This window comes from Dasypus novemcinctus, chromosome 11, assembly GCF_030445035.2.
Source record: "Dasypus novemcinctus isolate mDasNov1 chromosome 11, mDasNov1.1.hap2, whole genome shotgun sequence".
Classification (NCBI taxonomy): Eukaryota; Metazoa; Chordata; class Mammalia; order Cingulata; family Dasypodidae; genus Dasypus; species Dasypus novemcinctus.
Genome location: NC_080683.1, coordinates 15,457,986 through 15,482,270, shown reverse-complemented (window position 1 = coordinate 15,482,270; position 24,285 = coordinate 15,457,986). Strand labels below are relative to the sequence as shown.

The following is a 24,285-nucleotide window of genomic DNA, read 5'->3' as shown; positions in this document are numbered from 1 at the left end:
AGCCAGGTGTGTATAGGAATCTGGGGACCCAGGCCAAGAGAGGTGAAGAGGACCAGTGAGGGATAATGGGAACAGGTGAAAATAGGTGTGGAAGGGGACAGAGGGACATGGAATGGAGGAGGGTTGACAGGATCACAGGAGAGTGGGTAAGATGGAGACAGGTGAGAGGCAGTGATGACAGGTGAGCAAGTGGCAGGACCGTGAGCAGGATTTCTGGGAAGAGCTGAGGGGTCAGGGCGTGGGTAAGGAGGCTAGTGGGAGGAATGGGATGGAGGGACTGAGGACAAGGTGGGGGGGATGGAAACAGCTGGGAATGACTTGTCAGGGGTGACAGGAGTCAGGGGTGAAGCCCGAGGGCGGCGGGAAGAGGGCGGTCGGGAGGCGCGCGGTCCCCGGAGGCCAGGCCCGAGGGGGTGGGTGCGGCCGCGGGGGGCCGCGCGCGCTCCAGGCCTGGGGCTGCGGCCCAGGCCCCGCAGGCCAGCGTCCCGGCGCCGGCGGCCAGCGGCGGGGAGGGGGCGGCGGGCCCGGGCCGCCCGCGCGGGGCCCCCGCCCCGGCCCATCCCCCGGCCCGCCCCGCTCACCTGCTCGGCGCCCGCTGCGGCTGCGGCTGCGGCGGCGGCAGCGGCTCGGGGCGGCGCATCCCCCGCGGCCGGGGCGGGGCGGGGGCGGCTCAGAGCGGCGCGGGGCGGCCGGCTCCCTCCCGCGGCGGCGGCGGCGGCGGCGGCGGCGGCCTCCCGGCCCGGACCATCCCGGCCCGGCCCGACCCGGCCCGGCTGCTCCTCGGGCGCCAGCGGCGGCAGCGGCGGAGCGGGGAGCTGCCCACAATGCACCGCGCCGCCAGCATCAGCACCGGCCTGACATCACCGCCCGCCGCCGCGCCTGACATCACCGCCCCTTCTCTGACATCACGTTCCACCCTGCCCCTCTCACCTTCTCCCGCCGGCCGTCTGCGCTCGGATGGTCCGGCTCCAGGTCCCTGCTTCTTCTCATGGGTCCCTGCCACTCCCTTGCCACCCCCCCCCCCCACCTGCGACTCCATCACCCCTTACCTGTCCCCAGAAAACTCACCTGTCTCCATCACTCTTTATCGCCCTCACTCCCAGCAGGTCCCTAACAATCCCCGCCCGTCGGCGTCAGCCTCGCCTAACTCCCCCACTCCATTCTCCATATATTCATATTTCTTTACTCTAAACCCGTTTTCCCTCACCGGGACCCAACCTTCCACGTGTCCCCATCATCCGTCTCCTCTAATATCACCCCCTACTTGTTCTACCCACCACTCCTCAGCTGTAACAATCTCCGCTCCACACATATGCCTCGCCTCACGGCTCAATCTATCCCTCTCTTTTTTGACCTTTTCTCCCATCTGTTGACAAACTGTCATTGTTTCTCCCTGCTTACCAAATAAGATGCACACTCTTTACTATGACATTAAAAACTCTTCCCAGAGCCAATGTGGTTCAAGCAGTTGTGCTCCTGCCTTCCACATAGCTGGCCCCCCATTCGGTTCCCAGTGCCTCCTGAAAACAACAACAACAACAAAAACAAACAAACAACAAGCAAAACAAACGAAAAAACCGCCTCAGGGAAGCCGAGGTGGCTCCCAGCATCTTAAAACGATAACACTGAGCTAAATCCATTAGGTCAGTGTTTTGTTTTGTTTTTAGGTGCTGGGGATTGAACCTGGGACCTCAGCCATAACCCACTGAATGAACTGGGGGAGAGTGTAAACTACAACATAAACTATCATCCATGCGGTGTAGCAGTGCTCCAAAATGTACTCATCAAATGCCATGAACGTACCACACTAACAAAAGAAATTAACAATGTGGGAGGAGTGTGGGGTGTGGGGAGTGGGGTATATGGGAACCTCTTATATATTAAGATTTATTTATTTAGTATTTATTTTTTACTTATTTCTCTCCCCTTCCCCCTATTATCTGCTCTCTGTATCCATTCGCTTTGTGTTCTGTGTCCGCTTACATTCTTGTCATGCGGCACAGGGAAACTGTGTCACTTTTTTTGTTGCATCATCTTGCTGTGTCACCTCTTCATGTGTGCAATGCCACTCTGGGACGGGTTATGCTTTTTTTTTCACACGAGGTGGCTCTCCTTATGGGGCACACTCCGTGCACATTAGGCACCCCTATGCGGAGACACCCCTGCATGGCATGGCACTCCTTGTGTGTGGTAGCACTGTGCATGGGCCAACTCACCACATGGGTCAGGAGGCCTTGGGTATCAAACTCTGGACCCTCCATATGGTAGGTGGATGCTCTATCAGTTGAGCCACAACCGCTTCTCTTACATTGTTTAATGTAATATTTTGTGTGATCTATGTATCTTTAAAAAAAGAGATAATAAAAAATATCAACAACAACAAAAAGAAAAAACCCCAAACCTCTTTCCATCCTGGGCTCATCAAGCCTATTACAAACCTTCCAACCTTCTAACCTTCCAACAGTGGATTACTCAACATTCCCTGAACATAACCTGCACTTTATCTCTCCCAATTCTTTTCTTCCATCTTTAATGCTTTCAACAAATGCATACTGAATGCCCTCAATTATAAGAACAAGAACAAGAACAAGAACAATAGCAGGTGGCTACTTATTCCTGCCAAACTGTTCTAACTTCACACATATTAAGTCATTTAATCCTCATATCTGCCCTTTGAGGTAAGACTACTATTGCTATCCCCAAAGATACAGGAGTTTAGGTAAGTTTCATTAGATTACACAGCTGAACCGTGGCAGAGCTGGGATCTAAACCCCGGCTCCAGAGTCTGTGCTGGGCTACTGTAAAGAGAAAGGACCATTGAGTCTGCAGGGGGTCGACAAGGGAGGCTTCTCAGAGGAGGGGCATTCAGCTGTAATTTGAAGGATTAGTAGGAGTTAGCCAACAGACAAGTGGGGTCAGGGCAGAGAGTGGAAGGGACTTCCAGGCTGAGAAGACAGCAGAAAACGAGAGGTGAACAGGTGCAAGATCAGGCAGTGTCTCGTGTCCCAAGCTAAGAAGACTGGATTTTATCCATTGATCTGGTGGAAATGTAGGGGATGCTATAGTGAGACACTCAAATCCCCATTTAGAATCTAGGTACTTGTTCCCCCAGCTGCCCGGATGTTGAAGGCTGTCTGCTCTCAGCTGACTTCCTCTCTGGGAAATGCCTTTGGCCAAGGGATCTGCCTCACCCAAGACCATGCCCCCCTTCCTGGGTCATCCGAGATCCAATCAATGACCAGCCAATGAGTGTCAAGGCCCAGCCCATTTACCCCAACTTGCGACAGCTCTGAAGGGACATCCCATTTTCAAAACTCTTGATAGGGTCAGCTGAGGCTTCTGTCAAGACTGCAGCAGTGCTCCATTTCCCCATCTGCCCACTCCTGCTTTCTTCACTCCTCCATATACATTGGTCCCAAGAGTACGTCACAGTTAACCTACCACATGATGATCTCTGCCTTAGAGTCCTTGCTCAGAGGAATCTGACCCTTAAACAGGAAATCACTGAAGAATTTTGAGCAGAGGAAAAACACAGTCTGATCTGGGTAATGGGTTAGAATTCTAGGTTGACAGGTTTTTTTCTTTTTTCTTTTTCTTTCGGTACTTTAAAAATCTTTGGAAATAACTCAATTGTCCATCAACTGATGAATGAGTGAACAGAATGTGGTATATACATACGATGGAATACTATGCTGCTGTAAGAAGAAATGAAATTGGGACACATATGATAACACGGATGAACCTTGAAGACATTGTTGAGTGAAATAAGCCAGACACAAAAGGACAGATTTTGCATGGTCTTACTAATATGAACTAAAGACAAAGAATAAATGTATGGGGTTAAAATCCAGAGCACAGGTTGTTAGGAGATAAGAGGAGGGCTGAGAAGGAGCCGTGATGCTTAATGTGTATATTAATAAAAGTTTTAATTAACTTGACCGTAATGGTGTGGAAATGGATAGAGTTGATGGTAACACATTATAGTGAGGAGAATTAATGCACCTGGTTTATAAATGGGATTGTGGCTGAAAAGGGTAGTCCAGGAATGTAAGTGTCAACTGAAAGAAAGCTAGAGAATAATCTAGGACTGAATAACTCAGTGAACCCAGAGGTGAATGAGAATTATGGTTAATAGTAGAAATGCAAGAATGTACTTTTTTTTCCTCCAAATTCTACTCAATTTATTCATTTTTTAAAAGATATTACATTAAAAAAATATGAGGTCCCCATTCGCCCCCACCGCCTCCACCCCACCACTCCCCCCCCCAATAACACTCTCCCCCATCATCATGTCACATCCATTGCGTCTGGTGAGTATATCTCCGGGCATCGCTGCACCCCATGTCCCGTGTTCCACACCATAGCCCACACTCTCCCACGTTCCATCCTGTGGGCCATGGGAGGACATACAACATCCGGCAGTTGTCCCTGGGGCACCACCCAGGGCAACTCCAAGTCCCAAGAATGCCTCCACATCTCATCTCTTCCTCCCCTTCCCCTCACCCAGCAGACACCATGACCACATTTTCCACATCAATGCCACATTTTCTCGATTATTAACCACAATAGTTCATGAATAGATTATCATTAAGTCCTAGAACAAATGTACATCACTACTACAAAGTGGTAAGAATGTGGAGAAGCAGGGGAAAATACCATTAATGTAACCTATGGACTACAGTTAACAGCAATACTATAATATTCTTGCATCAATGCCAGAGATGTACTGTGTTAATAATAGGGGAGTATGGAAAAATATACCACATGTATGCTATGGACCATAGTTAGTGGTAATAGTCTGATGATATTATCTCATAATCTGTAACAAATATTCCACAACAATGTAGTGTGTTGATGAAGGGGTGTCATATGGAAATTTCACACATGTGCATGATTATTTTGTAAGTTCACAACTTCTCTAATAAAAATAAATTTTTAAAAATATTTTTTATTTTTAAAGAAGCTTTAGATTACATAAATGTTACATAAAAAATATAGGGGATTCCCATAAACCCCACCCCCTCCAAACTTTCCCACATTAACGTCTTTCATTAGTGTGGTTCATTTATTACAATAGATGAACAATTGAAGCTTTGTACTAAGCAAGAACTATAGTTTACATTATAGTTTACACACTTTGGCCCACACAATTTTATACATTTTGACAAAATGTATAATGGCCTGTATCCATCATTGCAATGTCATGCAGCACAATTCCAATGTTTCCAAAATGTTCCCCCATGTTGCACCTCTTCTTCCCTCTCCCTCCCCTCAGAACCTCTGGTGGCCACTCCCTTTATATCGATGTTACAATTTCTTCCATTGCTAGGATAATAATTAATCTACTTTAGTCCATAGTTGCTTTCCCCCCTTATATTTGTTCATTCCTCAATATTGAGGATTTGGGGATGGTGATGCCCACTCTGCCTCCAATTGAGAGGGGGCTTAGAAACGAGATTTTAAAAAATCTTGTTCGGGGAGTGGATGTGGCTCAAGCAGTTGAGTACTCGCTTTCCACATGGAGGTCCCCGGTTCAGTTCCTGGTGCCTCCTAAAAAGACAAACAAATATCAAGTAGACATTGAGCAAAACAATGAGGGAGTCATCTGCGGGTGGTGGAGGGGCGAGATCTTGTTCAGTGTCTTCTAGCTCGCATAGTATCTGACAAGTCTGCAGTCATCTTCCTTCTGTCCTTCTGTATGGCATGTGCCTCCCTGGAGGCAGTTGGCTGGAGCAATCCTAAAGCTTACCTCCTTTGTTTGCCATCTTTCAGGGATTATTGTCCAACGTGGCCTGATATCCAGTGCTTGGAAATCATTGTTTCATGTATTCTGTCCAGTTTTTTATTTGTTAAAGTGGAAGGACAAATCTGCTCCTGTTACTCCTACTTGGCCAGAGCAGAGATTTGACCTGGGATTTAAATGTCAGGAGGGTGAGGATAAACTTGAAGGGATCCTCCAGATGCTTGATTTCTACCTTCTTTGAATTGCTCAATGCTTTGCACTTGCTGCATGGCCTTAACTGGACTTCTTCTTTCTTTGAGTAAAGGCCATCCCTTCCCCAAGTCAAAGAGGGTCTGAAGTCTCAGACTCTCCTGTACTCCATTTTGTAGGTCCTTTAGTACACACAGCATGGCTTACCCAAAATAAATGCTTAAACCTGTAGATTAAAAGACATTTGAAGAACATAAGAAGTGGGTAGGATTAAACCATAGCGTCTAGAGATGCATATTTGGGTGATAAAACCATAAAGAAACATAAGGAAGTTTCTTTTTATCCTTCTTCGGTGTCCTTACTATAAAAGTAAGGACAGAGGTTACTTTTGGAGGAAGGGAGGGGGCTGTGAGTGGGATGAGGAACATGGAAGCTGAAGATTTTTCTCGATATGGTGATGGTTACCAGAGCATTTGTTTTATAATAGCTCATTTATTTTAGGTGGTTTTTGTAACTGGGTTTAATTTCATGACCAAAAGTTTGTTTTGTCCCCTAAATGAATAAAATGACTGACTGAATGAATATGGGCATTGAGCATCAATGGTTACTGACATCCAGGCATTCTGTGCCCAATGATGAAAGTACATAGCACCACCTGTGAAGTAGTCTTTTCTCTTTAGGGCCAAGCCATTTTGTTGAGGGACTTCTAGGGGCTCTAGGAAGGGGTGGGGATGGGACCCAATGCCGGCTAACCGGCAGGGACCTCCCGACCTCGCAACCTCGCAGCTGCGGACTAGAGTAGTTTTGCCCCAAACTGAATCTGAATCTGATCGGTCCAGACCCAGCTCCAATTTATAGAAAATACAGGGCACAAAAAGAACTTGTTAAAGGACACCACAGGGATAAAATCAGCAAAATCCAGACTGTAGGGAACTCTGCAGGACAAAGGAGCCCTTTTCTTTGAGAAGAAAAGGGAGAGTGAGAGGCAGGGGCAGCATACAGATTAAAGAGACTTAAAATACATGTTGGCTGGTCACAATATGTGCACCTTATTTGGATCCTGATTTTAAACATTGATGGAATATTTTAAGGAAATCTTGTTCTATCTTTTAGCTGACAATAGTAGTTTGGTTACATTTAAAAATAAAAGAGTCCTTATTTGTAGAGATACATTTGGAAATATTTAAAGACAAATAGTATGATCTGGAATTTGCATCACAGTAGTACAGTGAGGAAATTGGGTGAGTGTTTAAATGAACCAAGATTGATCATAAGGTGATTCAATGGTTATTGAATCTGGATGATAGGTACATGGGGGCTCATTATACTAATTTCTCTACTTTATTTTTGAAAAACAGCTTTATTGAGATATCATTAACATACCAATAAAATGTCCCAATTGTAAATGTGCGATTTAGTGATTTTTAGTACGGTTATCAACTACAGTCCAGTTCTAGAACATTGCATCACCCCTTGTATCCTCTGCATTCAATTCCTGTTTCCGCCCCAGCCCTAGCCTTAGGCAACTATGGGCCTACTCTCTGTCTCTATACATGGGTCTTTTCTGGGCATTTCATTTAATTGGAATCATGCAATATGTCGTCTTTTGGTATTCTTTCTACTAGTGTATAAATTTGGTATTTTCTACAGTAAGAAGAAAATAACTTTTGTCGAGTTGAACAATGACTTTACCTTTGTACAGCACTTTGTGTTTTGCAGTGTGCTTTCACATACTTTATCTAGTTTGCATCATATTTAAAATAGGTGAGTAAGTCAAGCAGGGTGACATTTCTTACCAATTTTACAGATAAGGAAACTGAGACTCATAGGGTTTAAGGGATCAGAAGGCCACAGAAATAGTGAGTAACTGAATCAGCACTTGACTCTGGCCTCCTGGCCTGGTGAACTATTTTCCCCGATCACCCTGACTCTCTAAACTGTCCACTGATCCCCCATCTCCCAACCCCACTCTGTCACCCTGCCACCCCACCTCAGGCTTCTCTGCTTTGAGCCTGAAGGCCTGATTGTAAGCCGTGGCTGGTCCTGCATTCTCAACCACGTGAATGGGATATAGAACCAATTTCAGGGATGGTTTCCCATCTGTAGAAAGATAAAATATCCCTTGTAGGGTAGTCTGGGGAAGTAAATGTCAGTTGAAAGAAAGCTAAAGAAAAATCTAGGGACTGAATAACACAGTGAACCCAGAGGTAGATGAGAATTGTGGTTGAAGGTACAAATGCAAGAGAGCCCTTCTGTGAGCTAAAGCAGATGTACATGCTATTGCAGGATGGTGGAAATGTGGAGAAGCATGGGAAAACTACAATTGGTGTTAACCACAGACCCATAGACTGTGGTTAACAGCAATACTATAATATTCATGCATTAATGCCAAAGATGTACTGTTAATAATGGGGAATGTGGAAAAAGTGTGCCAAATATATGCTATGGACCATGGTTGGTGGTGAGAGTCTGATGATATTATCTCAACATCTATAAGAAATGGTCCACCACCGTGTGGTGTGTTGGTGAAGGGGTGTTGTACAGGAGTTCTACACATGTGCAAGATAGTTTTATAACTTCACAGCCTCCATAATAAAAAATATTTTTTTAATAAATAGTGTGGGTTGGGGGGGAACACACCAAATGCGAGATAGAGACTATGGTTAGTAATATTTTGACAATGCTCATGCATAGTTTGTAATAAATGTTTCACAACAATGCAAGATGGTGGTAGGAGGTGATGTATGGGACCCCTGTATGTTGCTATGCATGTTTATTTTGTAAGTTCACAATCTTTACTATTCACTTATTGTTTATGCATGTTCATGTATGAATGAAATACTCCAGTGAAAAGCATGTTTTATGAAATATCCCCTCTACTCTTTCTCCTTCAGCCTGAAGTGGGAAGGGGATGCCAGCCACAACAAAGGTGTGACCCCTCAGGGGATAGGGGCTTTTTTTTTTTTACAGACACAAAGGCAGAAACAAGATGTTCTCTGTGTATGTGTGTGTGTGCATTTCTCATCTGTGGAGAGAACTGGAGGGAAGATGTGGGAGAGGATAAGGAGGGCTAAGGAGGTTGCCTCCATCTGGCTTGATGAACAGAAATACCTGAAAATCTCTTTTCCCTCTGTGTATCTTATTATTATTATCATGTCTTCTCTATAAGTCCATGCTTTGGAATTTTGATAGTTATTCTTCAGAAAGAATATGGAAGAAACCACTGGGGGTGCTCTCCCTCCGTGCATCTCAGGACTCACTTTCCCCTGTATACCTTCTTGTTCCATTTGAATTTTTAAAAAAGATTTATTTATTTCTCTCCCCTCCCTCCCCTCCCTCCCCTCCCTCCCCCCACCCCGGTTGTCTATTCTCTGTGTCTCTTCACTGCATCTTGTTTCTTTGTCCACTTCTGTTGTTGTCAGCGGTACGGGAATCTGTGTCTCTGTTGCGTCATCTTGTTGTGTCAGCTCTCCGTGTATGCGGCACCATTCTTGGGCAGGCTGCTCTTTTGAGCTGGACGGCTCTCCTTACAGGGCACACTCCTTGAACGTGGGGCTCCCCTATGCGGGGGACACCCCTATGCGGGAGACACCCCTGCGTGACAGGGCACTCCTTGCACGCATCAGCGCTGTGCATGGGCCAGCTCCACACAGGTCAAGGAGGCCCGGGGTTTGAACCGCGGGCCTCCCATGTGGTAGACGGACGCCCTAATCACTGGGCCAAGTCCGCTTCCCTTCATTTGAATCTTGTCATAGACCTGTGTTGTTTTCCTAGCAAAACAAGGGGGAAATCATCATTACTGGTGAGCGATGGTGTGTTTGCCTGTCTTCCTGAAGATACTGCTCATATCCACCTACTATAGCACTGAGCAGATTATATAGCACTGACAAATGCATCATTTTATTTAACCCACCCCTTCATTCAACAAATATCTAATAAGTGTGTCCTATGTGCCAGGCACAGTTCTAGAAGCCAGGGATACAGCAGTGAACAAAACAGACAGAACCCCCTGTCCTCCCAGAAGCTTACATTCCCCTGGGCTTAGGAAGACATACAACAAAGTAAACATGGTATAGGGAAAAGAGAGGAAGCAGGGAAGGGTGGGAGGGAGCACCAGGGGATGGAGGCTGCCATATTAAACGGGGTGGCTGGGGAAGGGGACTGTGAACAAAGTCCTGCGAGAGGCGAGGGAGCAAGCTATGAAGGCATCTGAGAGCAGAGTTCCCAGCAGAGGGAAGTGCAATGCCGCAGCTCTGAGAGAGCTGGGGAAAAGTGAGTGACAGGAGGAGAAACTGGGCTTAGGTAAGGGGGGGGGGGGGCTTGTGGACCATGGTGAGGCTTTTGGTTTTTACCCAGGTGAGATGGGAGCCATCCCAGGATGCTGAGCAGATGAGGGCCATGCTTAACTAATGTGTTCATACAGGCACTCTGGCTGCTGAGGGGAGAACAGACTGAGGAGGGGAGAGGCTGTTAGGAGGCCATTAAGAGAAGTGGGTGGCCCTGGCCCCTCCTGCTAACCCCAGCTCTGGTCTGTGTCTGATGCAGAACATGAGGTCGTAGTTATTCGGCTATATCTTGTGTCGCTCAAACTTAAAATAAAAGGGATCATTGAGAGAGTGAGAAGGGACAGGCGGGTGCCTTGGATGAGAGTGGCAGCAGGGGATTCTGGAAAAATAGGGCAGAGAGCACCGACAGGGGCTGCTGATGGAATGGATGCAAGGTTGGAGAGAAAGAAGAGTTGGAAAAAACTCCAAGGCTTTGGGCGTGAGCAGCTGGTAGGACGGAATTGCCTCTTCCTGAGATGGGGAAGAAGGCACCCGGGAGCAGAAGCGGGTGGGGTGGCGAAGACCGCGAGCTCCGCCGGCACAAGTCCAAGCTGAGGTGCCTGCCAGGTACAGGAATGAGGCATCTGGGAGATGGTGGGGGTCCTAAGAGGGTCCCGGCTGCAGGCGCACGCGGCTGTCCTCAGCGTCTGGACGGTGATGAGATACTTCCCAAGCGAGGTCCCCATTCCACAGGTGTGGACGCCTGGGAGCCGAGCCCCGCCCGCGCGGGTCACGTGGCCGCGGGCGGCCGCCCCCTGGCGCTGCGGGGCTGCGCGATGGCGGCGGCGGCGGGAGCGCGGGAGCCGGGGGCGCCGGGGGCGCCGGGCCGCCGGAGCCTGTACTTCTGCGGGAGCATCCGCGGCGGACGCGAGGACCGGGCGCTGTACGCGCGGATCGTGTCGCGGCTGCGGCGCTTCGGGACTGTGCTCACGGAGCACGTGGCCGCCCCCGAGCTGGAGGAGAGCGGTGAGGCCCGCGGGGGGCGCGCGGGGCGGCGAGGGTGGGTGCGGGACCCGATGGCGGGGAAGGCGGCCCGACTCTCCTCCCCTCACCCTGGAAGCTGCCCTCCCGGTAGGCGGTGACCGGCCGTGACCCCCGCGGCGCGTCCCCGCTGCCCGGAGCCCGCCCTCGCGCCCCGAGTGCTCCCTCTGACGCCCTGGGAAACAAGCCGCCGGGCTTAGGGCCGCTTTTGTCGGAAAACACTTGCAGTGTGAGCCGCCTGTCATCGTTCAGTTTATATCTTGACTTTTGGAGCCTTCTTGGAGAACTGTCCTCAGCTCCTTCCAGGTGCGTTTGCAACGAGGAGCAGAAGAGGGGCGGATTGGGCCTCTTTACTGTTTCCAGCCACCCGCTGTCACCTCCTTGCCTGTTAGTCATCCTTTGAGCACAGTTTAGCCTTTACCTCCCTGGCCCCCGGCAAGTTGGCTTTGCTTAGGAGGTCTTTACATACTTTGTTTAGGTACTTTGAAAAACCTGAGCTCACAAAAAATACTAGAGCTAACTCTGGTGGGAGATACTGAACTGCGCACAGGCTCACTGCCTGCAGGTGCACTGCCTTTTCCCAGGCCGTACCTCGGTGCCCCTCTGCTGACTTCGCCCCTGTCAGCCTCCCCTTCCTTGGCTTCCCTGACTTGATAGAGTTCCCCATCTCTCTGTACTCTCAACCTTTCTCCTTCGTGCACGCCTCCACCTGTTAATTCTAGCATGTCCTGGGGCTCAACTCCCTTCCGATTGAGCCTGTAGGGAGCTCTACCAGCTCTTGCTGGAGTTCTCACCTTTCTCACAAGCTGTGGGCCTGCTGGACAGCATCAGGTGGGAGAGCTGCCGTCATCTTAAAACTGCAAAAGAGTTCAGCATCTTCTCCCCCACCTGAAATGAAGCTTTTCCTCTTGCTTTCTCCTCTTCCATCTCTTAGATCCTGACAGAACCCGTTCTCGTGGTCACCCTCAGCCTCTCTCTCACACCCTCCACGGTTTGCTGGAGGCTGCTGGGTATCCTTAAGTATGGCTTGGATCCACTGATCTATTTCAGTTTAAAATTGTACCTAGAGCTCTTGTATTTTTGCTGAGGAAGCCTCAAGTGGTTCCCCATTGCCCTCGCCAGGAGCAGATCCACGTTCTGTGGGGGCCTTAGGCAATTCTGGAAGCTCTCTTTAAAAGGACAGCATTGCTGGGGGCTTGGAAAGGGCCTGTGCGAATGAAGGACTTGGAAGCTTTAAGTTCATTAGTTTTCATGATATATCCACCCCTCCCTGTTGATTCTTGAGCTTCAGGGTGTTTAGGTATCACTGGGGTAGCAGATTTCCTGGCCCCAGTAATTCTGACACAGCAGTCTGGGGGTAAAGCCTTAGATTAGACATTTTTGAACAAGCTCTTGGGTGACTGTGCTCTGGTGCAGGTGGCTGTGATCCTCCCCGTGCTGAAGGGTAACATTTAATCCAGCTGGAACTCTGAGCTCTTACCTTCTGACCCATCTGCCTCTCCTTCCGCTGTGCCCACCTCTTCCTCCTGGCTGTGCCTTGCATTAGGCCAGTGGTTCTCAGACGTTGGTGTGGATCAGAATCAACCGTGGGTACAGAATCATCAAGTTCTCCACTCTGTCCCCACCAGCGCTTGAGAAGGGTCACCTTAGGCTCTGCTGGTTGTTCATCCTTTCCTCCTGCGTGCTAGACTCTTGCTCTTGCCTGCCATTTGTACCACCTGGTCTGCTGGTCCTTCTCTCCACCCTAAGGCCAAACACCCTTGCGCCTTTCTCTAATCACTCAGACCCACAGTGAATTAGTCCTTCCCTGAATTCACCTGGATTGCTTGTCTGGCCCTCTCACATCCCATCTTACACAGGACTGGCTTTCACTTGTGGATTTTCCACCTCCTCACTCCTTTTCACAGACTTAGTGTTGGAAGGGCCATTAGAGGTCATCTAGCATCTGAGAATGATGGATATGGGGGCGGTGAGGGTAGAGGAAAGTTACTGAGTACTGAGAACCGGGGTGGGGGTGCATCCTTGACCAGCTCTCCTTCAACCACAGGGGAGGAGGCTGCTGGGGGCGACAGGCTCATCCATGAGCGGGACCTGGCCTGGTTGCAGCAGGCAGATGGTGAGTGGTCTCCCCCACCCCAGACTCCTCTGGGGTGCTGCATTCCCCTGAATATCCCTGGCCTCCACACCGAGCAGGGGCTCCCTAGAGCTCCCTCCTCACCACAACCAGACTGAGTCTTTTCCTTACAGTCCCCAAGCGCCACAGACACTGAGCCTTTTTCTCAGTCTCGCCTTTCTTCCCAGTGGTCGTGGCAGAAGTGACACAGCCATCCTTGGGGGTAGGCTATGAGCTGGGCCGGGCTGTGGCCCTCAAGAAGCCGATCCTGTGCCTGTTCCGCCCCCAGTCTGGCCGAGGTGAGCGCTCCAAGCCCTGGAGCCTCTGTGGACCTGTCCCTCACCTCCTCCCTGTGGGCTCTGAGGACGGTGCCTACCCCCATCAAGGGACGGGAAGGGAGAGGTGTGAGGAAATGTGGGAGGGAGACACCGCCACCTCCCTCCTCTCTCCCCAGTGCTTTCCGCCATGGTCCGGGGAGCCGTGGATGGCTCGCAGTTCCAGGTGTGGGACTACGAAGAGGGAGAGGTGGAGGCCCTGCTGGACCGATACTTCAAGGCTGGCCCCCCCACGCATGTGTCTGCCTCCCCTCACCCGACTGCTTGACTTGATCCCTCCTTATTAAATTCTTCTGAGCCCAGATCCTGCTCTAGTAACCTTCCTGCCCCTTAGCCCCAGCCCTAAATTAATTCTGTGTTTGTGCTTGTGGGCAGAGAGGCAGGTCCCCAGCAGCTCCTCTCCTTGGCCCACTGCATTTTAAGATCTAGAAGGAACTTGTGAAAGCCTATAAGCCCAAGATGAGGATACCTCTTAATACCTTCATGCCCCTGCCAGGAGCAGGAAGGCGTCTGAGGAACGCGGGTGGTAGAGGACAGCCGTGCTGCTGTCTCCTCTGAAGCTGGGCTGGCTCTGTAGCTGGAGCACCTTGATTTCCCTTTATCAGTTTAGGTCAGATGGGTCTACTTTGGGCCCTTTTCTGAGGGCAGAAGAGTCTGGAGGTTGACAGAAAATAGTAAAGACTGAGGAGGGGCAGGGGGTGGGGTGGGGAGAAGTGGGGTGTGAAGCTGGCCTTCAGTGAAGCTGCCTAGCCTACCTGCGGAGGTATGTGAAAAAAAGTTTATTCAGCAAACAGAGGAAGGTGCTGCGACACAGGGAGTTCCCTTCCCTGGAGAGCAGTGGGAAGGACCGAGACCCCTCCCTGCCCACTCAACCCCCGGACTCCAGGGGGGCGCCAGGTGGCCCCCGCGTCCTGCCCCCTCAGTCGTAGACCTCGTCATCCTCCTCCTCATCGCCAAAGAAGAAAGTCTCTCGGTCCAGGTTCTCCGACTCCTCATCATAGGAGAAGCTGTCGTTGTCCAGCTCCTCGTCGAACTCGTCCTGCTGCCACTCGGGTACATCGTCCTCGTCGTCCTCGTCGTCCTCGTCCACCTCCAGGCCCGAGCAGCCCTGGGGCCTGGGGAGAGCCGCCACCCTCAGCCCAGGAGGAAGTCCACCTTTCCCAGCGCCCCCGCCCTGGCGCTGACCACCCTTCTCCACTCACTGATGGCCGGGCATATTGGATCCCTTGGCCTCCCGGGCCTTGAAGCCTGCTGGACTCTGGAGGCCAACCCGGAAATCCTGCAAGGAGACAGGAAGCTCTGGGTAGGGGGCGAGGACACTGGGCCTTCATGCCTCGCGTTCCTTCAGCCAGTGTTTTCTGAGGGCCTACTAGGTGCCAGGCCTGGGAGGAATGCTCCCACTGCCTCTCCCTCCCCTGCCCTCCCCCAGCACTTATACCAGGACCTTCGGTGTCATGTAACTCGGTGGTCTCCAGGGCTACGGCGGGAGGCACACCCCTGTGCTTAAGGAGCTTACAAAGTGTGTCTGTGTCTTTCCTGTCTGAGCAGTCAGGAAGCTCCCTAGGGCAGGATTCATAGTTTAGACTCACCGTCAAGGTGTCAGAACTGGAAAGGAGCTTGGATCCCTTACTCCAGTGGGCCCCCACCCCTGGGACTCTGAATCTACACAGTTGAAAAAGTTCCTCAAGTGATTCTGATAAGCACTGGGCCAGATAACTCTGATCTGGGAAAGCCAACCCTTTACCCTGGAGGAAACCCAGGGAGGCTAAGTGTCAGGCCCTGGCAGCACCCAGTAGGCCGGCGAGGAGCTGCGAGGGCCACCCAGTTCTAACATGCACTCACCCTCACTGCCTCTCCTTTGGGACTCCCCCCAGAGCAGGAAACCCAAACCTGCCAAGGACAGGGGAAGAAGAGGGCAGGAGTCGGGGCAGGCTACCTGGGTGGAGTGCTGCAGGATGGCGAGGAGCCTTTCCTGGATCCGCCGGAGCAGCTCCAGGCCCGTGTTGAGGCAGTCCGCCCGCAGGAGCCGCAGGGAGGAGGCCAGGTCTTGGCACCGCAGCAGGGTCTCCTCTGTGGGGGGAGTGGGGTGGGGGGAAGAACAGGTCACAGAGACTCCCTCCACTTCATTCTCAACCATTCCTTCCTTCAGCCAACACCTACTGGACAGCTACCAAGTGCCAGGCCCCACTCCAGACACTCACTCTCACAGAGCTGACCTTGTAATGGCGGGGGATAGACTGGGATGAGACAAAAGGCTGGGTGAAGAGCTGTGCTCACAGCACAGACTTCATACCTAAATTTAGAAAAGCCTAATGGCGGCAAGGCTGTGAAGGAGTAAGAAGAGGAAGGCAGCGTGAACGGGTGTGGCTGGAGAGGGGGCGGCTTTGGCCACCTGTTGGTCTGGTTGGGGACAGGACCCTCAGGGCAGTGGGGGAAGAGCGCCTCACCGAGGAGGATCTGCAGAGCGTTGGTGTGCAGCTCCAGGTTCTCCGTCTGCTGCTCCACCACGTCCATGTGCTCAGTGTCCTGGCTGTAGAAGCTGTACACACAGGCGTAGGCCAGCACCTAGGGGCGCAGGTCAGCCCCTGCTCGGCCCCAACCTCCCTGGGCACCTCCCGCCCAGCCCAGGCAGGGCAGGTGAAAGCAGCACGGCCATCCTCCTCCCGCCCTCCCACCACACAACCTTTCGAGCCTGTTCAAGACCCCGGCAGGCATCACTGAGGAAGAGGAAGGCTTTTGGCGGGGGCACCTCGTGGATGGCAGCTACACGGTTCCGCAAGTTGATGGAAAATTCCTGTCCGGAGGAAGGCGGGTCAGCAGCAGCCACCGTCATCACAGCCCTCCATCCCCTCTGGGCCCTGGGCCCCTCCCCGTCTCTCAGAGCCCCCCACCTCACCCACCTGGCCACCTCCCCCTGCTCACCCGGGCCTGGTGATGGAAAGTGCACCTCTCGTTATAGTCCTGGAAGCGCTTCTCCTGGCGAGCCGCTTTGCTTACCTGGTAGAGGCAGGCGGGGGTTGGTGGGTGCTTTGTGTGGACGGGATGGGGCTGATAATTGTAAAAGCTACCATTTCTGGAGGCCTCTCTACCCTTGACCTAGGTTTTTTCCCTAGTCCTCATAACTGTGTCAGGTAGGTAACATTATCATCACTTTTTACCAATGAAATGTTGAGGCTTAGAGACTACACCGACCGGCTCAAAGCCCCACACTAAGTGGAAGAGTCAGGATCTGACTCCTAAGTCCTTGCCCTTCCCTGCTGTGCCCTGGTGTCCCCTGAGAATGCCCCAGTCCCCCGCCCTTCCCGTAGCTACCCCACCTCAAGAAGTCCTGTTCTGGAGCTGTGAACAGATGAGCTGTGACCAGACCACCCTGCACACCCCCACAGCGCCTGTGGCCCTGGGGGCATCAGTGCTCTCCTAACTGAGCCTCTGTCCCTGCAGCTGTCAGGCCCGTCTGCACCCACCCTGACTGCTCTCAGCCCTCCGCCCAACGCCCGGGCCTCGTGCCCTTACCATGGCAGAGCAGTTATAATAGTCTTTGTGACTTGGTTTCCAGGATTTGAGGCAGCGCCAGCAGAATCCATGGTTGCACTTGGCACAGGTCATGCTGTGGAGGAAGCGCGCTGGTCAGAGGGCTCCTGCCGCTGGCTGAGCCCTGGGCACGTCACTGATGGTGCTCCTGGCCCCCGTCCCCTCCCGCTGCCTGACAGTCTCCGTAATCCCTACTGAATGCACCCTGCTTCCGAATTTCTCCAGACAGCGTAGACTTAAAAGTGGGCGGGTACCGCTGAGATCGAGGAGACCACCCTGGTGGGTGCCGAGTGAGCGTGATCAAGTAGCTGCCCTTGTCTGCTGAGCTTATGATGAGCCCTACTGCCCCTTCCTCACTGCCAGGCCTCCCACCCTCGCAGACCCCTTGCCTTCTGACCCCTCACTGCCCACGGTACCCCCTTCTTACTGCAGACACCCCTCGTTCTTCTCAATGGGAGCCTGACAGCTGGGACAGCGCTTGGAGATGAGTTTGGCCAGGTGCTTGCTCTGGGCCTCCACGCTCATGCCATCGTAGTAGCCGCCATCATCAACCCACTGAGACATGTGGCTACAGCTGGCGGGGTAGTGTGCCTAGAGCAGGAGGGGGCCGTGAGGACACAGCCGAGCCCCTGGAGGGCGGCCCTGACAGTGCGCGTGCGGGAGGGTGGGAGAAGACACAGGCCACGGAGGAGGAGGAGGAGTGGAGCTCAGCTGGGTGGCGCGGGATGAGGAAGGGCAAGCCACAGTCTGTGTGCGTGGTGGCAGGGGCCGCCAAGCCAGGGAGGAGGGTCAGTCCTCACCCGCAGCCCGGAGCGCCCACCTCGGGGAAGCTGCAGTTGAAGCAGGAGGCCCAGCCGCACTTGGCGCAGGCCGTCCCGCAGCCCAGGCCCTGACGGCACAGGATGCGGTCGCAGCCCTGGGGGTTGGTGCACCAGGTCAGGTTGGAGCAGCTTTCGACGTAGCCACGCAGGAGGGCCTTCTCGAACTGTGGGGCCACAGGAGCCACAAAGTGAGGGCCTGGTGCTCCAGGACGTCACAGCTCTCCCTCAGCCCCACCGCAGGCCCCCAGGACCCGGCCTGCCCGTGACTCTGCCCTGCAGCCCCTCTGAGAGGAGGGTGGATACCTTGGAGATGACCTCTGGAGAGGAGACGATGGCCCGGACGAAGGCTCCGGTGGGCTGGGCAGGGCAGTCGGCAATGGGGCAGGTGCAGTTCAGCACAAGGTTCTGCTCAATTCGAGTTGTCAGGTACTCGCTCCAGCAAGACTAGGGAGGAGAAGGGTCTGCTCAGAAGGTGCGGGAGCAGCGCAGGAGGAAGGTGTCCTGGTCTAAGTTAGCAGCCTGTCTCACTCCTCCCCTTCCCTCCCTGGTGACTTAAGAGGCCCAGCCAAGCCTGATTCTAGATTAACATCACAAATCAACCCTGATCTTTCTGGCTTCCAAGGGTTTCCTGGAATTGGCCCCAAGTACAGCTGTCTTTGAGAATGCATGGGTCGGGGTATTTGCCTAATTATAATTACCCCTTTGGGATGGACATGGAGGGAATGGGTAAAAGAATCAAGAAAAAGCCGGGGAGGAAAATCAAGTTTTAGAACGATTCAGAGAAAGCAAGAAGGTCAGAGAGAAAGGAGGCCTGGGAAGCAGGTCACCTTGTCCCCACTGGGTGCCCGGCCCCGACCGCCCACGCAGCCGTGGTCTCCCTTCCAGCTCAGGTGCTGATCTCCGCTGCCTCTGCCTTGATGCCCGTATCCCGGGAACACAGGCAAGGGGCCCCAGGCCCCTTCCCCTAAACCTGTCTGCCTGGTGCAGCCCCCAAATGGCGAGCGATGGCGCTGCCGCCCTCCCAGCCAGAGCGTCAAATCCACTCTGCCCCTGGATTCTCTCCCCATCACTGCCCCGCCCTCAACAGTGTTAGCCCTCACCCGCAACTGCCCAGAGGGCCTGTCATGGTCAGTGGCCCCCCTTCTCCCCTGGCTCGCCCTCAAGCCACCTGGTACATGCAGCAGACGCTCCACTAACCCCTTCCCCTCCCATTACCTACTGCCGGCCTTTTCAGAACGGTGGCCAGTGGGTCAAAGTGACTCAAAGGAAAGCACCGCCCCAAACAAAACAAAATCCTTTTGGAACTAAAACAAATCCAGATGAATTGGGGAGCTGACTGTAAAATTCTTGTATTTTTCAGATGAAACAGGAAATGTCTCCAAATTCAGGTCCCACACTTGCAGGCACACAGGTGCCTCACGGTCCCTCACAGCCAAGGAAGTGAAACACTGCCCTGCGGGACAAAATTCCAGCTTCCCAGAGCCCCCTCCCCCCATCTCTGGGCTTGCTCTTGGCTTATGAAGTTTCCACGTCCAGCCCACCTGGAAGGCCGGGTCCAGGCCTGTACCAGCGTTTCCCTTCTCTGAGCTCCTTTGCATTTCCATTTGTGCCATTCAGCTGTGACTTATTCCTAAATTCCTCCTTGCCTGGGGCTCTTCCTCAGTCACGTTTTCAGGGAGTTTTCAGGCTCCCTGATCTATGTCTCTACAGGATGGGGGACCCCAGGGCTCTGTGCCCTGGGCCTGCTCCTCTTTCCCTGGGTGATGCCCTCCAGGCCTCTCCACTTAATTCCAAGTTCAAAAATCCACTGTCCACTTGCCAGGCCCTACAAGTGCCTGACCAGCAGCTCAAACTTTGCCTACCCTAAACAGATTTAATCTCCCCTCAAAAACCTGCTCTTCACCTCCCATCCCCAGAGCCATTTTCTCCAACTCAGAAAAGCCAACACATTTCATCCACCTAGAGGCTCAGGTCAAAGACACAAATCATCCTTGATTCTCTTTCCTAAGCCCCAGTCAAATCCAGCCAGTTCTGTCAGCTTGACCTCCACATGCATCCAAATTCACTTCTTCACCACGGCTGCTGGCTCCAACTACCACCATCTCTTGCCTCTTTTAATAACAGTCTCCTAATGTGCATCTGTTCTTGTTTTGTCTACACCTTTTCTCCATACAATAGCCAAAATTATCTTTAAAAAAATAAAAATTGCTTAAAACCCACCAGTGGCTTCCATCAATAAAATCCACTATCAGCAAACTGTACAGGGGAAGTGGATATGGCTCAAGCAGTTGGGTGCCCACCTACCACACAAAAGGTCTGGGTTTGATTCCCGGTGCCTCATAAAGAAGATGAGCCAGAGAGTAGGCTGACATGACGGGCTGGAGCAGCCAGCTGATGCAACGAGATGAAGCAATGACATGACACAATGAAGAGACACAAGGAGGAAACACAAGGGACACAACCAGTAGGGAGTGAAGGTGGTTCAAGAGCTTGGGTGCCACCCTCCCACTTGGGAGATTCCCAGTGCCACCTAAAAAAAAAGAAGATGAACACACAATGAACAGACAACAGAGAGCAGACAGCAAACACAAATAACGGGGTATGGGGAGAAATAATTAAAATAAACATTAAAAAAAAACAACAGTCTGGTGATTCCTCAGAAAGTTAAACATAGAATTACTATATGATCCAGCAATTCCACTCTTAGGTTTATACCTAAGTTAAAAGAACTGAAAGCAGCAACTCAAACAGATACTTGTACACCAATGTTCATAGCAGCATTATTCGCAATAGCCAAAAGGTGAAAACAACCCAAGTGTCTATCAACAGATGAAGGGATAAAAAGTGATACATATATACAATGGACTATCATTCAGCCATGAAAAGGAATAAAGTTCTGATACATGTGGCAACATGGGTGAACCTTGAAGCCTGACACAAAAAGACAAGTATTACAGGATTCCAGTTATATGAAATATCTAGAATGGGCAAAATCGTAGAGACAGACAGATAAGAGGCTACCATGGGCTGGGTGGGGGGTGGGGGAAGGAATGGGGAGTTATTGTTTAATAGGTAATAAAAAGTTATATGATGGAAGGTGGTGATGGTAGCACAACTTTGTAAAACTAATGAATGTCACCTAAAATGGTTAAAATGGCAGGTTTTATTATATATGTTACCTCAATTAAAAAACATGTGGGAGTGGCTGTGGCTCAAGCAGTTGGGTGCCCACCTCCCACATGGGAGGTCCCGGGTTTGTTTCCCTGTGTGTCCTAAAGAAGACAAGCAGATGTAACGAGCTGAAGCAATGAGCTGACGAACAAGCAGACACAACAAGTGGGGAGTGGCTGTGGCTCAAGCAGCTGGGCACCTGCCTCCCACATGGGAGGGCCTGGGTTTAGTTCCCGGTACCTCCTAAAGACGAAGAGCAGACAATGAGCGGACAAGGAGTGGATACAACAATCAGAGACAAGGAGTAGAGAACGGGCAGACACAGTGAGCAGACAAGGAGCAATGACTAGACAGATGAAGGAGCCATTTCAGGGGGCAGATAATGTGAAAGAAAAAATAAAATCCACTGCCAATCCTGACCTCAGTAGCCTGCCTCTCTCTCTGTGTCTGCTACCACTCCTCTGCCCCTCGCCGTGCTTTCGCCACCAGTGTCAGCTCCCTGATGCTTGCTGTTCTTTCTGTTTGGAACACTCTTTCCTCAGATATTCACCTCCTCAGGCAGGCCTTCCCTGACCTCCCAATCTAAAGAACCAGCAGATCCCTTATCCCTACTCCTAACCACAGTCACTTCCTCTGACATAACCAAGGGGTATTTTCTTTCACTGCACTTAGCATAAAAGAGGGGAGGAAGGGCCCTGGAGTGAGACTGCCAAAGTTCAAATCCTGTCTTGGGCAAATTACTGCACCTCCGAGTACCTTGATCTGTCATCTGTAAAATGGGGGGATAAAAATACCCAACTTGTAAACTACTAAAAGCATTAAATAAAATAATGCGTGTAAAACAAGGGTTGGCCCAAGGTGAGTCCTCCACAAATATTAGCTGTTATTATTATTAGACCTCAGGTCACTTCATGCTTGGATTTTTTCTTACTCCTTCATTCAGCACTCAGTGCTATGCACATAACGGGTCAATGACAAATATTAGTTGAGTAAAGAAATGAATGTATTAAAGAAAAGACTGAAGAACCTGGGGACAAGGGAGCATAAACAACTATGTGAGAAGAGTAAAGAGAAGCAGAGAAAGGGACGTGGAAAGTACATATCCACACACATGCAAACGGATACTTCCCAGGTGCGCCCACCACCGAGCAGGTGCTGTTGGGAGGGGCAGTGAGAATTCATGGCAACAGGAGCGCTCACCCTGCCAGGCTGGCGGAGCTGGGCTTGGCACCAGTTCTAAAGAGCAGTGAGGCAGGGACGTGAGCACTCAGCACTCCCAGTCCTGCGCGCCGCGGCCTCGCACTCAGCCTTTGAAGACTGCTCACTCTCCCCCGCTTCAGCCTCACAGCAGCAAGCCCTGACTTCCCCCAGTCCTCGTCTACCTTTCTGTTACTTCCTGGTTCACACCACTTCTTTGAATTTTAGATGAAAGTTTATGATAAAAAAAAGTGATGGCGTTCTGAAATAAGGGCACTGGGATGGTGATAAGGAAACCATAAACTGCAATTATCACCAGTTAAATAATTTCTCATCTACAAAGTGCTGTAACATATATTTCATACCTATGTCAGCAATTCTTGAACTTGGCTGAACACTAGAATGACCTGAGTTGGTTTTTTTTTTCACCTTTTAATTAGAAAATATTTCAAAAGTTCAGAAAAGTTGAAAGACTAGCACAGCTGTAGGCAAACTATGGCTCCAGGGCCAAATCTGGCCCATCTGTTATTTTTTTTTTTATTTTTAGGAGGTACGAGGGATTAAATCCAGGACCTCATTCATGGGAAGAAGGCACTCAACCAATGACCTACACACACTCCCCACCTGAGGAGCTTTTAAAAATCCAGACGCCTGGGTTTCATCTCCAGATATTCTGATTTAACTCACCTGGGGTGCAGCCTGAGCATCAGGACTTTTAAAAGCTCCCTAAGTAATAACAAAATGCAGCAACGTTTGAGAACCGCTGATATATACCACCAGATCCTAACAACCACCCTTCAGAGAGTCCAGGCAAGTGGCACCATCTACAAATGGCAAACTAGTTTACGTGGGACAGTGCTCAGGTTAGCAAAGGGTAGCGCTGGGACTCGAACACACGAGCTCCCGGGGAACCGCGTCAGGGTGGAGAGCAGGGAGAGGAGAGCAGGTGGCGGGGGCTCACCTTACAGCAGTAGTGCATGCAGCAGAGACAGGGCAAGTCGTCATCGGGCGCCAGGGGGCTGATGCAGACAGGGCAGTGGTCGGGGCGTATGGGGGCCGCCTGGGCCTGGGGTACGCATAGCCCAGCTGCCAGCAGCAGTGGCTCAGGGTCATCGCTGTAGCTCTGCAGCAGCTGCTCGGCGCCCCAGTGGGAATGGGCCAGCAGATGCCGAGCCACATCTGGCTCTAGGTTTAGCGTCTCCTGCACCTGCCGCACCGTCTGCTCCATCAACCCTTCCACCTCCTGGGGGCTCATGGTGCGGCCTGCAGGCAGCTGCAGCGATGCCAGGGTGCTCACAGCTTCTGGGCTTGGGGGCGAGAAGATAGTCGTTAGGATCCAACTTATCCAACCCGCTAAACTCCAAGCCACTAACCTCCACCTGGCCCTGAGCCTCCCGCTCGCCTAGTCAGCCTGAAGAAAAGCACCCTGAAGGCACTGCACTGTCAGATCACACTCCTCCATGCAAGTGTTTGGACATGCAGGGCTGGGGCTGGCTGTGGCAATGACTGAGGGCACTACTGGTTATCTAGTGGGCGGGGGTCAGGATGCTAACTGACCCACAGTAGATGGGACAGTCCCACTGTAGGTCCCACCCAAAATACCAACAGCACCTCTGGTGAGAAACAGTGGTCCACAGTCTTACTGCTCAAGGTGTGTGGTCTGTGCACCAGCAGCAGAGGTTTTATTGGGGCTGGTTTGAAACGCTCCACCCCTGACCTACTGAATCAGAATCTGCATTTTAACAAGAGCCCCTTGTTAAAGTTTGGGAAAGATTATTCTAGGGAACACATTTTACCCACAACGTAAATAGCAGACATGAAAAGTAGTGTCATAACTTCTGGTGATCTGGGTCTTCATGTTAACAGTTTCAGGGGTGCC

At 51.6% G+C, this 24,285-nt stretch overlaps 2 protein-coding genes across 7 annotated transcripts in view; one reads left to right on the top strand and one right to left on the bottom strand.

Annotated features, from left to right (window-relative positions):
* The first annotated feature begins 11,004 nt into the window (after positions 1–11,004).
* DNPH1 (2'-deoxynucleoside 5'-phosphate N-hydrolase 1) lies at positions 11,005–13,990 on the top strand. Its single transcript, XM_058306764.1, has 4 exons — positions 11,005–11,223; positions 13,286–13,354; positions 13,540–13,650; positions 13,806–13,990. The coding sequence occupies exons 1-4, from the start codon at positions 11,034–11,036 to the stop codon at positions 13,952–13,954; spliced, it is 519 nt and encodes a 172-aa protein (XP_058162747.1). The 5' UTR covers positions 11,005–11,033; the 3' UTR covers positions 13,955–13,990.
* Positions 13,991–14,450: 460 nt separating this feature from the next.
* CUL9 (cullin 9) overlaps positions 14,451–24,285 on the bottom strand; it is a 39,009-nt gene continuing 29,174 nt past the window's right edge. For 5 of the 6 annotated variants that reach the window (XM_058306761.2, XM_012522518.2, XM_058306762.2 and 2 more), the window contains 11 exons: positions 23,368–23,713; positions 18,342–18,482; positions 18,038–18,202; positions 17,645–17,808; positions 17,200–17,293; positions 16,609–16,683; positions 16,370–16,480; positions 16,134–16,251; positions 15,623–15,756; positions 14,889–14,965; positions 14,451–14,801 (listed from right to left, as the gene is read on the bottom strand). In XM_058306761.2, the coding sequence (XP_058162744.1) occupies positions 14,606–14,801; positions 14,889–14,965; positions 15,623–15,756; positions 16,134–16,251; positions 16,370–16,480; positions 16,609–16,683; positions 17,200–17,293; positions 17,645–17,808; positions 18,038–18,202; positions 18,342–18,482; positions 23,368–23,713 (1,621 nt within the window). In that variant the 3' untranslated portion in view covers positions 14,451–14,605. Of the gene's footprint in view, positions 14,802–14,888; positions 14,966–15,125; positions 15,247–15,622; positions 15,757–16,133; positions 16,252–16,369; positions 16,481–16,608; positions 16,684–17,199; positions 17,294–17,644; positions 17,809–18,037; positions 18,203–18,341; positions 18,483–23,367; positions 23,714–24,285 lie in introns of those variants that run through there. The other variant, XM_071218467.1, reaches the window with a different exon arrangement.